The 13,429-nt window shown below is 40.4% G+C and overlaps 1 protein-coding gene across 10 annotated transcripts in view; it reads right to left on the bottom strand.

Moving 5' to 3' along the window:
• PLXNA1 (plexin A1) overlaps positions 1–13,429 on the bottom strand; it is a 445,618-nt gene that overhangs the window by 31,878 nt on the left and 400,311 nt on the right. For all 10 annotated transcript variants that reach the window (XM_042453379.1, XM_042453376.1, XM_042453378.1 and 7 more), the window contains 2 exons: positions 4,674–4,820; positions 3,177–3,336 (listed from right to left, as the gene is read on the bottom strand). In XM_042453379.1, coding sequence (XP_042309313.1) covers positions 3,177–3,336; positions 4,674–4,820 — 307 coding nt within the window. The remainder of the gene's footprint in view (positions 1–3,176; positions 3,337–4,673; positions 4,821–13,429) is intronic.

Here is a 13,429-nt window from a genome sequence, read left to right on the forward strand (position 1 = left end):
TACAGTCACAGAGACAGAATCTATTCTACTTCCTACTAAAATCTGTTAACAAATATGGAAAACAAAAGAATGGCACTGCAAATCCTCCCATTATCAAAACCTTCTCCACAGATAACAAAGGGCTATATGTGGGAGGAGGTACAGTTAGATTTTAATGAGGCTCAGCATCACAGAGGTGATGAGATAGCAATTGTCCAATTAGAAGATCTGTTGGGCAGAAGCTAGAACCTTCAAGATGATTCAGAGCAGAGGTTATGAAAAGCCCAAGGGCTCTTTGTCTCAGACTCTCCCTAAATAGACCATGGATAACTGAAACAAAGGAACTTTTGGAGCAGAAGCTCCATTTGGGAAGGCGGAAAGAAGCCGGACAAGACTCCAGGCTACCATCTAGTTCATGGACATCAAGGACTAGAAATCCCATCTGCTTTGTGAGTAATATCAAGAGAAAGTACTAGCCAGCTGCATTATTTTTTTTATTCTTTTCTTGATTTGACTGAAATTTACTCTGTAACTTTCCATTTGTAATCTGTGACTGAAGAAGATGTCCTTCACGTAAGAGATATTCTTTTGCTATAGAATTTCCTTGCTTAGAATAAACCTTTTCTTTAAATACACTCTGTAACTCTCACACTGCCTCCTTCACATGCATTGGTTCAGCAAGACATAGCTCTTCCCCCATGTTGGAAAGAAAGAGGGAAGCATTTCTACAAGGAAAGTGCCAGTGGAATCCCCAGCAACATCCTGGGTAGTGGCAGCAAGTTCTTTAGATGAAAAGGTGGTCTCAAGGGGTCCCATCCGGCTCAGGAAGGAGAAGGGATGGGGACTCAGAGCACCCTCAGAGGCCCACAGTCTGGAAATAGTCAATATCCATTCCAGTCCCCATTCATCAGCATCTGGAGAGCTCCATAATTAACCTCTTCCATGTGATGGTGGGAGTCTTGTTACACTCACTAAAGCTTGATCTATTATGCCCAAATGTATTAATCTGTTTTCATATATGAAGATGTTCTTCAAAAAGATGGTAAAGCCCCTTACTAATCATATCAGTAGGCAGGGAACTTTCAGACAGCAAACTCTGCCCCATGATTGACTGAAACAGACATAGGTTTAAGCTAATTAGTATATTAAGTGTAGGGCCACGTGCCTCCCATCCCCAATATACAGTTTGATTTTTGAAAGCCCTATAGAGTGTCATAATTCTATACACAATTTGCTGGGGAATATAATGCATAAATCTTAAGATTAAACTTCGATATGCTCTTGCTTCAATAGTGTACCAACAGAAAGATAAAATTGTAGGACCAGATATCTCTCTTCGCTTCAGACAAGAGAAGATGTAATTTGGACGTGGCATATTATTTCCCAGTCAAGTATTATTTCATGTATAAAAGGGCTGATTTACAATACAACTTGGAAATGTTATTTTTGGGCTACTGGCTAGGGCAGGGGTAGGCAACCTGCGGCCCGCGGGCCGGATGCGGCCCAGCGAGGCCTTGGGACTGGCCCCAGCTCAGTCCTGCCGCCGATTGCCGCCGGGGCCTTTGGGGGGCAATTGTCTATAGAAGCCTCAGAAACATGCATTTATATTAACATTTTTAAAAAAATCAGCAAATTTTTTCATGTGTCCTCCATTTTTTTAAAATAAGTATCTTCCATTTGAAAATTTTGTCCTACATTTGTCCTGGTTTATTTATATATTTAATTCTTTTTTAAAAATTATTTAATTATTTATTTTTTGGCTTCGGCCCTCCAGTTGTCTGAGGGACAGCAACCCGGGCCCCGGCTCAAAAAGGTTGCCTACCCCTGGGCTAGGGGATTTGGGGAGATGCAGTCCAAACTATGTTACAGAGGACATACATTGATTCAATCACATTTTTCACCCAATGAGAGGGCTAACACCATAAGGTAGCTTGGTAGTTTGAAACTACAGTGGACCCTTGTTATATGCTGGGATTTGGTTCCAAGATCCCACGTGGATAACAAAATCCATGGATGCTCAAGTTCCATTAAATATAACGACACTGCAAAATGGTGTCCCTTATAAAAAATGGAAAATCAAGGTTTGATATTTGAAATTTATACTTTTTTTGAACATTTTTAAACCATGTGTCATGGCCAGCCAAGAGCAGCTCTCGGAGGATGAGGATGGGCCTCCTCCAGAGCAAGAGCTAATTGAGGCTACGCCAGGTGCTAATCCTGCTCTGCCAGGTCCCAGCTGTGATCCCCCAGCCCCAGAGGATGAGGCTCAACCAGGTCCTAGTGCTAGTGAGATGCTTCCTGTGGTGCAACAGCCTAGTGGTGACTCTGGGGAGGAATCATGCCTGGATGTGCCTACCTATAAACAAAGAAGGGCTGAGAGTGTTTGCAGGTGCAGATCCAGGAGAATTGCAGAGAGGCAATTAGCAAACCAGCCTCAGGTGGCATGGGGGAAAAGTTTCCCTTACTTAAGGTGCAGAGAGGCATCAACTCAGTGCCAGAGTTTATTGCATGATCCTTTGGTGTGATTACTGCCAGCACTGGCTCCTTGTATCTTGACTCCTTGTTGCCTTGACCTCAGAATGGACTGGACCCTTGTTATCTTCTGGCTGCTTTGACCCTGGACTGATTTGACTACTCTGACCTCTGGTATCCTGACTTCGGCTTGGCTTTCGGATTGCTCTGTAACTCTGACTTCTTGCAAGGTCTGTGGTCTGCTTCCACATGCTGTGCTAAGCCATTCTTATCGGCATAGTGTGGGTGTGCTGGCCGCAGTCTAGGACACCATGGATGCTTGAATCCACGTATAAGAAACCCGTGTATAAGAAGGGCCGACTGTACTGTCCCCTTCCAAACTCTTTGGAAATAGTCTCTTTAGCAAAGGCAGGTAATTCATTGTCAACAGGTGCAGAAACTTACATGATACACTCATCAAGTGACAAATAACAAAGAGAATCTAAAAAAGCAACATATTTCTTCTGACGTAAGCTTTTATAGCTGATAGTGTCCGATGAAGTGCATTCATGGAAATTTATCCCACATAAAATCTGTTTGTCTTTAAGGTGCCATGGTCTTTATTGCTTTTGCTGCAATAAAGCTAACTAGGCCACTGTAAGTACTGTACACGTGTAATATGAACTAGCTGCGTGAATACAATGTTTACCCTACACTTGATTGCCTGGGGAAAAACTACAACTCACCCAGATCCATGTCTCCTGCTTTGGGTCGCTGAGAGTATGGCACTCCTTTGTACACTGCATCCAGAAGTTTTTCCTTCACTTGTGTAATGGTGTCACAATTCAGAACCTTCACAGGGATCTCAGGAGCATTTTCATTCTCAGGGTTCACACAGTTCAGTGTCTATATGAAAGGAAGAAGTAAATACATCTTTGTAAAGGATGTGTCAATTACACTACAGTTGAGCAGCAGGGAGGTATGGCAGGAAACAGCCAACAGGAAATAAAACTGTTATCAAACTACTTGGAGCAAGTTTTACCTCACTTCTAGTCATTAAGTAGCAAGCTCTGATAGAACATGCTTTTTTTAGGCGAACCTTCTCATCCCAGGAATATTTACTCAGCTAAGATACTAACCAAACAAGCCATTGCTCCAACCTTATAAAAATCATCACCCTCAATCATAAATGCTGCCATTTAATCCAGTACTTGATCTTCAACAGTACCAGACCCATGTTGTAAAAGATATTAAGGCAGAGCACAACGTAATATAAATAGAACCAGAAAAAGTCTAGTCTAGAATCCCCCCCCCCCCCGGCCAGATACACCTATAATGTTCATAAAGACATAATCCTCTCCTGTTGATTATTTCCCAGCAACTGGTATACAGAGTCATATAGTCTCTGATACTGGAAGCAGTACATGGTCAATATGACTAGCATTGTGGACAGCCTTATTTCTGATGTGTCTGTGACATCCCCTTTTAAAGGCACCTGTTTTAGTGGTCAAGACTATCTTCTTTGGGAGTGCATTCCATAGTTTAATTACGTATAATGTGAAGAAATACCTTTTATCTGTTCTGCTGTTCACCACCAACATCCAGTGGTCAAAGATACACACACTATCCCCAGCTCTGGACTTCCATTTGATCTGTCATGACTAATTATCATTTGATAAGAACATCAGATTGTCCTGCTTGCCACTCATAAGTTGTTCCTAAGAAGTGGAACATAGCAGGGTCTCTTCTCATACTTTAAGGGGAATGACCAAAAGTGTAGAATACTGATTATGGCTGCATCTGCACTGCATAAATAATCCAGTTTGCGACCACTTTAACTGTAATGGCTCAATACTATAGAATTCTGAGAATTGCAGTTTGTTGTGGCACCAGAGCTGACACAGAGGACTAAACATCTCACAAAACTACAATTCCCAGAATTCCATAACACTGACTATTAAAGTGGAAACTGGATTACTTTTGCAGTTCAGCAGCAGCCTTTTAGTGTACAGTATATTTCTTGTGCTTTGTTGTTTTGTTTTTTTACTTCTTCCGAATACTTAGAAGACATCATTGCTGTGCACTGGTATGTTAACTCTTCTTCCCCACCCCTAAAAAAACCCCAGTGTCTGAATTATTCTCAACATTCATGCTTCTCTTTCTATATGATCCCTTTCTTTCCTCTCTTCCCACTATTTAAAATAACACCAACTAATAGGATCTTAACTTCTAATTTTACTAACCAACATTTTGTAGTCAATCTGTTGACGGATGAGTTTATCTTCACTTAATGAGTATCGGGCCTCTCCAGTGATGGCATCTATGGGTCCCTTCTCCATTTGCTGTTTGATGGCACAGTATAGCATGAAAAGAGGCTCACCTGCACACTCCTAAAGGGAAGGAAAAGAAAGAAGAACGAGAAGGCATCTGATAAAGCATCTCAGAGCCATCTTCAAAAGAACCTTGTGATACCTAAAATAAATGGGGATACTTTTTTTTGTATTTGAGAATCAAACTTGCATCAGATGCCAGTTTCATTAAGAGCTACAGTAATCATGTGTATTTAATAATAATAATAATAATCTTTTATTTGTATACCACTTTTCCTCCAGATCAAAGCGGTTCACACATGTCACAATACAGTACATCAACAATTACAAATATTACAAATATTAAATATTTCTTGAAAAACTACTAAGAAAGAACATGCTTCAAATGCATACACTGAAGAAACCACTGTAGTAGTAAGATTGAGATGCGGCCAGTGGGTAACTTCTGTGTTGCTTCTGGAAGTTGTTCCATTTGCTTTAAAGCAATATTCTTATCTCAGGACCAAAACATGAATATTGTATCATTTTATTTACTCCTAACATCTTTAGAAACCTCTGCTTTGTAATATGCAAGTCTTAACTTGTTCCAGAGGTCTTGGCAGCTCTTCTGAGCAGGTTTTAAGCCGCAGAGGGGGCTGGAGAAGGAGGAGTGATCCCTGATTCTGACAGAAACATGAGGAAAAGCAAAAATACACTACTAGATACCTGATCCTAGCACAATGCTTTCAGAAACAAAACATGTAATCTATTAATTACATTATATACTTGTGAAAGAAAGCAGGAATGAACTATGAGTTAGCTGTATACATTAAGAGCTTCATTGAATGTAACTGAATTTCTAAGAGAATTTTAAAATTGTCCAATTTGAAACAACTTTTGCAATTTGTTTGCCTAGTTACAAATCCAACATTTGAAGTTCAGATAGAGGTTCTCTATTATAGAAAGCTGGACCTTACACTTTCTTCCAACTCTGTGAAAGTTCAATCTCATAATAAACTGAGACATGCAATAAAAATATACTGTCATTCAAGAGCCTTGGAATTATATTGTTCTTTCTGAGAGGTAAGGAAGTGCAGGTCCTGCTGTACAGTTTCAAAATAAGGCTGTAACTGCCCTAAGAATGGCACTATGTGAGCACCTAACATTTTTTTCACAGGGTTTCTATGGGAAAAAAGGGTGACAGGCAGACTTTATTTATTTATGTAGTTAGTTAGTTAATTAGTTATTTCCACACACATGGAATTTATTTCTAGTACCATTTCCACAGATTGGTCATATATTGAAATTAGACAGCAGGAGATGCATATCTAACTTCTTGGAGAGGCTCTTGCTTTTACAGAAATGTGTAAAAAGAAGAAAATGGATTAAAAAAAGGCTTGGATCACTTGTCTGACTGTAGTTTCCTAAAAACTGGCCCCCTCTCAATCACATCAAACATGCAGCAGGTACTGCCAGTGTAAATGATTTCACTTGTTTAAAAAAATGTTTGTTGGTTGAGAAATAGTTTCAAAGAGGTGAGGTTCAACTTATCAACTAATTCTGAGTTTGGTGGCATCCCTAATTATGACCTGACATCTTTTCAAAATCTAGGCTCAGTTGCACAAAGATAAAATACCCAGTGTATGATGACGGACAGCAAAGAACCAAACGGACAACTAAAAGATATTTCAAAAGGTCTTTCAATATACATCTAGACTTAGCAATACAAAGTTCCAGAAGTAATTGACTTAAATCTGCATGCTTCTTGTCATTCACTGCCTGATCAGAGAAACAGACTATACATTCCACTGTCTATCTGTTACAGTGACCAGGATCTGCTTCTTTAGAAAGGGTTACAGGATAGCTGCAAAACAATCCATTCTTTATTTCTTACATAGCATAAAACATACAGACAAGAAGAACATAAATCTCCATCCCCCAAATATTATACCTAGAAATTATATCTGAACTATCTGTAAATTTCTTACCCTTTTTAAAAATTTTTTTTTGAGTCAAAGCACATTTCGTAGCCATGACGTTTACCAATCAATCATTAGATGTATAAAATGATTGCTTCTTTTTGTCTCCTCTACTGCCTGCTAATTTCACTGTGCACACTGCTATTATATGAAAGAAGAAATACATAATTGGCTACTCAAATTCTGTTTTAATAAAAGAACCAGTACAATTCTGCCAGTAATAGGCAACATGCCATCTGACCTATGCTCAAGAGTTTTTAGGACAACAAAAGTGCTCAAGGGAGCATTTTTAAAGATGTAGTAGTGTGTGCATGCACTAACAGGAAGAAAAAAAGCAACAAAGAAAAGGAAGATTTAGTATGTCCACGGCCCAAAGAGTGCTATTTTATATACTCAAGTATCTCTGATAAAAATGGATTTCATATGAGATTCAGGGGAGACAAGAGAAATTAATAAGACACTGGCTATTCCAATGATACTTCTGAAACAAATGAGAGGCCAAGAATATATCACTCTGAAAACAGTTATCATTGCAGCAGGGATTGACCTCAGCTTTGGATCACATGCATAATGTTGCTGCATAAAATACATGGACTCCAAGATACTTCACTTTTGCCTAAGGCACTGCCACTGCTACTCAAAATGGTGCTCTGTGGATCAGTGTTGGTCTTCAAACCATCTACTGCCTGTCCCTGGAAAGTTTCTAGGAAAGAAATAAACATCTGTAGCCAATGGGCACAAATATGGTACAGGTCCCTGGCACATTGGGGGAAAAACTGCTAGTCCCCCAAGTCAGATAGCTTGAGAAGCACTGGTCTAGGGTAGTCTTTCCTCCCCAACTAGGATAGAGATGAAAGTGGGAAAATCACAGACAAATATCCCAAGTGAGCTTAGTCTTCCCACCCTCTTTCCCTGCTGGTCACCATCACAACAAATTCTACTTTGGTGCAAAGAGTGCCTGCTCCCTCTGTCACCATATGCTGTTAGCATCTCGTTAGCATCTGCAGTAATTAAAGAGACAGCTGCTAACGAGCAGGAACAGGCATACATCATCCCTAGACCTTCCGACAACACGCCTGTCTTTGAAATTATGTTTCATTTGCAAACTTGGCTTCATTAAGTCTGCTTGAGGAAAAAAAAGATTGAGGGAACCAGTGTGGGTGCTATGCTATTTATTAATAACTGTCTTGTCTTCACATAATGCACAAGCTTCATGATGACTGCATGTTAAACTGGCACACATGGCAATTATGCTGGAGCATGCAAAGACTTTCCCACTTCAGTTTTCCCTTCCACTTCCAGGTGAGGCAAAAATGTTAAGCCTTTCTGATTGCTTATAAAAGCTAGCTGCAAGCCATCCAGCCACGAAAAGCAACACAGACAGCGAATAAATTGAAGGTGGCTCCTTGGTCACATCTCATTTGTCTGTTATGTTCTCTCTTGTTGCACAGTTCTCTACCAATTGCAGTCAGCTGAGGAGCCAAGCATTGCTTTGGGGCTGCGAATCTGACCTTTGATTGGGGCTGCTTCAAAGTGCTGATGAAAAGAGCCGATTGGTTTTTTTAAAAAATCACCTCTACAGACTAAGCCGTTTAACATTCGTACTCCATAGATGTTTGGCCTCATGAGATGACCAAGGAACAGAGGCGTTTGTTTTTATATAAAACTCTGGGAGGTATTAACTATTAATTACCTCTACATTTGCTAGCTCCCCAACTCTCAGCTGCAGAGTAATACCTGAGTAGGTGCCACCATCATGCCAAGTGGAAAAACTTTCTGTAAGAAAGACTGTGCACCAACCGCACAGTCCCTAACCCTAGCACGGCGGCGGCCTAATGGTGGCATCCCATCCACACGGGCGCCGCCATCTTGACATAAGCGACAAGCAGCATATAAACATTGCTGCATGTTGCTTACTTCACAAGTGTGCCATGCGACCCAAAAAGAACCCGTTTTTCCCAGGTTCTTTTTGGGGTGGAGGGACGCCAGGCAGTTTGGCTGCTGCGGTGTCCCTCCAGAGGGAAACAAGCCATCGCCAGCCTGCCCTTTGGGGGCAGACTGTCCTGGGCCTCTGTGCAAAAATGAAAACTTAATCGAATATTCACAATTGAAGGATGGCTAGCTCTAAACTTATGGACGCAATAGAATTAGACAGACTTTCATGGAAAATTAATGAGAATATTCTGACTAAATTAGAAGAAGACTGCAAACTTGCTGTGAAATACTAGAGAAAGGAGTATACAAAGGCCTTGTATATAGATTGAAGAAGTAGTTTATAGATCGCACAGGACACCTATGATTACTAACATTTTGGAATTAAAATATGGTTTGACATTAAGATCCTCTCATTCTGGTCAGAAGAAGGAGGTAGTTTAATGATATTGGAGAAGTAGGGAGCTGCTTTGGGTCCCAATTTTGTGACAAAAGTGGGATACAAATTAATATACAAAATAAATAAACAAATATAGAGAATATAATCATAAAATAGAGATACCTTGAATACATTAAAATATTATTTACTCAGTAAATTTACATAAATATTATTGGTATATCCACATTTTGGTTAGCTTGGGCGTTAAAAGAAATGTTCAGTCTCACTAGGAAGGAAAGAAGAGATAAGGTGGAAATCTTCATTTAATGAGTTCATATCATTTAAGATATGTATATGATATAGTAAGTGTAATTTTTATTGTTACTACCTATTTCCTCTCTTTTTCTGATTTATTTTAATAAAAATATTTTTATAAAAATAAAATAGAATTTAGGCATCTGACTCTGTACTTTTTCACTTTAAGAAGTCTTCAGACACACAAAGACTGGATTATTTTACTATCTCTAATGAAGAGTATATGTGCTAAACAGTACACCTAATAGAATCTGTAGGTCCCTCCAACCCTAAAGTCTTGTATAGAGGTCTTAAGATCAATAAACATGGAAGACATGAATTGTACTTGTCAGGACAAGAAGGGTTTGGGACTTTTAGAAATGGAGACCCCTGGTCTCCACAGTATGGATTAGGTCTGCGGTCCAGTGAATTCCTCTCCCTGAAGCAGGCTAGAGCCCCAAATATTCCCTCTTTCCATGTGCACACACCACTCCTTGCTCCTATGGAAGCAACTCTACACAAAAGTGAGCAAGACCATTAAAAAAGGGCAAAAGTTGTATTGGTATCCTTAGGCAAAGAGCTTTATTAACACAGTATCTCCACAGCTGTTGGGGAGCAGGGATTATGTGCTGATCTGCAAGATAAGAAGAGCACTTTTTAACAGCTAACAGGGAGATATCTATCAGCACACGTCACAGAACGCTCTGCTCTTGAACAATTTCTCTGCATGAGGATACAGTACTTTCCCCAGGGTCATCAAAAGTCTGTGTTCAATCTTTTAAGGACACAGACCTAAAGATGCTCTTATGTCATATGATTATGAGTAACTGCACGGTCAGTTGGAATGAGCTTTTATGAAATGAACCCATGGCTCTGAGCCCAGTTCCTAATAGAAAAGAGTCTGATGCAAAACAAACAGCTGAGCAAAAATAACCCACTCCTGCTCAGAGATCCTGCTGTTCTGTTTAACAGTGCTCAGGAGAGGAGCTGGATGAAGGTGAGACGACAACTCCAAACCTTGCAGGCATATTTCTTCTACTACACAGCTGTTCAACAGCTTTCTTCTCCTCCACAGTATTTTTTACACAGATTATTACACATCTGTAACTGCTTTTACAGATGTAGAATAGGAAAGTTCAGTTAGGTGACACATGAAGCTTCTTTATGCTGAGCCTGATCTATCTGGTCCAGCACTGGCTCTTCTTTTTCAGGGATAGATCTTTTTTAAACAGAGATGTTAAATTTTTTGTGGGTTTTTCGGGCTATGTGGCCATGTTCTAGAAGAGTTTATTCCTGACGTTTCACCTGCATCTGTGGTTGGCATCTTCAGAGAAAGCCTTCGACTTCACAAGAGATGTTAAAGCTTGAGCCTGGATTCTTCTGTGCTTTATCAGTGAACTACTCATTCACCCTCTTTACAAATTGCAGGGCTAAGAACTCTCATACTATTTTGTTACACTTGAGTAGAACAAATGCTTTTACTGCTTTTACTCTGTTTCCACCAGGGTTTCCAGGGTTCTTCCTGTCTACAGCTTTTTAACTGGGGTTACCTGGACAGGAGGGAGGTGTCACCTGGGTACAGAACCTAGTTCTGTGCAAAACGCAGGGACTATGAGGCAAAGTGCTCTTGAGAAGAGCATTTCCTTTAACCTCTAAGGGATTACCAGAAGCTGCAGGATGTGAAGGAATGTGTAAACATTGGCATTTGCAAATGTTGGCATTTGCATGTGAGTGTCTGTGCATATGTGGAGAGGAGGCCTGAGGCAGCGGGAGCCAAACTAGCTAACACTCACGGTGTCTTATTGATGAGATTTAGCTCATCAGGCACCTAATATTGTGCATTTTTCAACGCTCCTCTTTATCTGTTTCACTCTCCCATTCCCTGGGATGGCTCATTAGGAGGCTGATGAATGGCGCTTGAGGCCTCAACAAAAGCACCGCGGCTGGGCCTGCTCATTCCATGAAACCTGCCGGTCTCCACCTTTACCACAATAGATATCCAGGTGAGAACAGCCCAGATAAGAAGAAGCAGAGGTTTTTTCTACCGTTCAGTGGTGCTGAATCAATATGTAATTTCCCACACAGATGACTGGCAGGGCTGCTTTCTTTTTCTTCACATGCCTTGTGACATTGCTGTGTAGCTGTCACTAATCCCACGTGTCTCTGTATAGGCCACTGATGGGAACAATTCCTGCCAATCTGAGGGCAAATGGGCCAGCCATTAGTGTACAAAAGCAAATATAAGATTAATGTGGGGCATCCTCAGTGTTGCATGCCAGTAGTACTCCTAGAAACTGTTTTTTTTTTGGGGGGGGGGGAGCGGTAAACAGCAAGCACTCTCCTTCCCTAGCTCTGGCCACAAACCATTCATTCTGGCAAAAAATATGGACTCCAATCCCACACCTCCCCCTTGCAAAAGCAGTGTCTTGTCTAGTGATGAGTTTGGGAGGGGGGAGACCAAGGCTATTTAGGAGAACCATACCCTCCTAATGTTTCCTCTTTTTAAAATCCAATAATTTTTCGGGTTGCTTCTCCCCATAAAGAAACTGGACATTTTCTTTAAAAACAAAATACTTTAATTTAAAATAATAAACAAAGAGCTAGTGATAAGATGTTCATACATCACTACCTGGCCTCTGTGTGTGTGTGTGTGTGTGTGTGTATGCACTTTCAAGTTACCTGTCAACTTATGTCAACTCCATAAATTTCATAGGCTTTTCTTGGGCAAGGAATATTCAGAGGTGGTTTTGTCATTTCCTTCTTCTGAACTATAACCTATCTTCATACTTCCAAAATTATTCAAAACACATTTGGGTCTTACTATTGGGAAGGGACTTTAAAATCTTGTCAGCAGATTCAGCAGTTTCTCCTTCAAGTATGTGGTCCAAGAATACAGCCTGAAACTCCGCTAAGTATGTCTCCCTTGCACCATCATGGCAAGGCCCTTGCATGACACCATCTCTGATTCCTCTTGCTTCTTGTCTGCTTCAAATTCCTCCATATTCAGAAGTATGTGAAAGAATCTGGGCTATGTTTGGAAATGCTCACACCAACTCAAGAAATAGATATGAGAAAATATAAGGCTTCTGTCAATCTGGGCAAACTGACAATTTTTAGAAGCCCACATAGTCCACCAAAGGCTCAGCAGAAGGAGAAACTGCTGAATCTGCTGACAGTGCAGACAGTGAGACCAATTAGCTAAACCTACTTCTGATTCTCTACTTTTTTTGCTCAGGTTTTTTCTGAACACTACTGTTTTCCGCTGAAGACACAAAGTTCAAAAAACACAATAACTTTCTTTGCTTTACTATAATGTTCATGGTTTCTTTTGTTGTAAACTTTAACGCCTTCTTTGTTTCCCATAAGCTGGTATAAAATGAGGTGCCACATTTCTCACAGTTCAGCAGGGTTGTAGTTCCATTTGTAATAAGTTCAGGCACTCATAATAACAGATATGTTGCTAAAGATAATCCAAACCTATATCTGCAAGCCAGTTCTAGCAGTTTTCAAGAATGTCTTTTGTAAAGATGTGTGTGTAGGTACCTTCAAGTAGTCTGCTGACTTATGAAGTCCCCATTAATTTCATAGAGTTTTATTAGGCAAAGGATACTCAGAGATGGTTTTGCCAATTCCTTCCTCTGAAATACAGCCTACAGTACCTGGTTTTCCTTGGTGGTCTCCCATCCAAGTATTAACTATGGCTTACCCAAGATCAGGTGGGATCTGATGCCTTTAGGGTATTTAGGTCCTTTTTTTTGTACAGATATTGAGTCTTAATTGCCTACTCAAGACCAAGCTACCTTCACATATTTTGCGTTGCAAAAGGGACAGCTTGGAATATTGTTGCTGCCAAGGCAAACAAACTGAAGTGTAATCCAGACAATACAGAGGTGCTCCAGGTCAGCTAAAAGGCAGAGCAGGGAACATGGATTCAGCCTATGCTGTATGGAGCCTACTGTATACTCATGTTTGTAGCTTGGGTGTAACTCCTGGACTTAGATTTGAGCTTGGATGCCCAGATTTCGTCAAAGTAAAGGAATGCATTTGTACAGTTAAAGCTAGTCCACTAGCTGTGCCCATTGCTTGAGAAGTCGGAAGTGGATATG

This window comes from Sceloporus undulatus, chromosome 2 (assembly GCF_019175285.1).
Source record: "Sceloporus undulatus isolate JIND9_A2432 ecotype Alabama chromosome 2, SceUnd_v1.1, whole genome shotgun sequence".
In the NCBI taxonomy this organism is placed as follows: Eukaryota; Metazoa; Chordata; class Lepidosauria; order Squamata; family Phrynosomatidae; genus Sceloporus; species Sceloporus undulatus.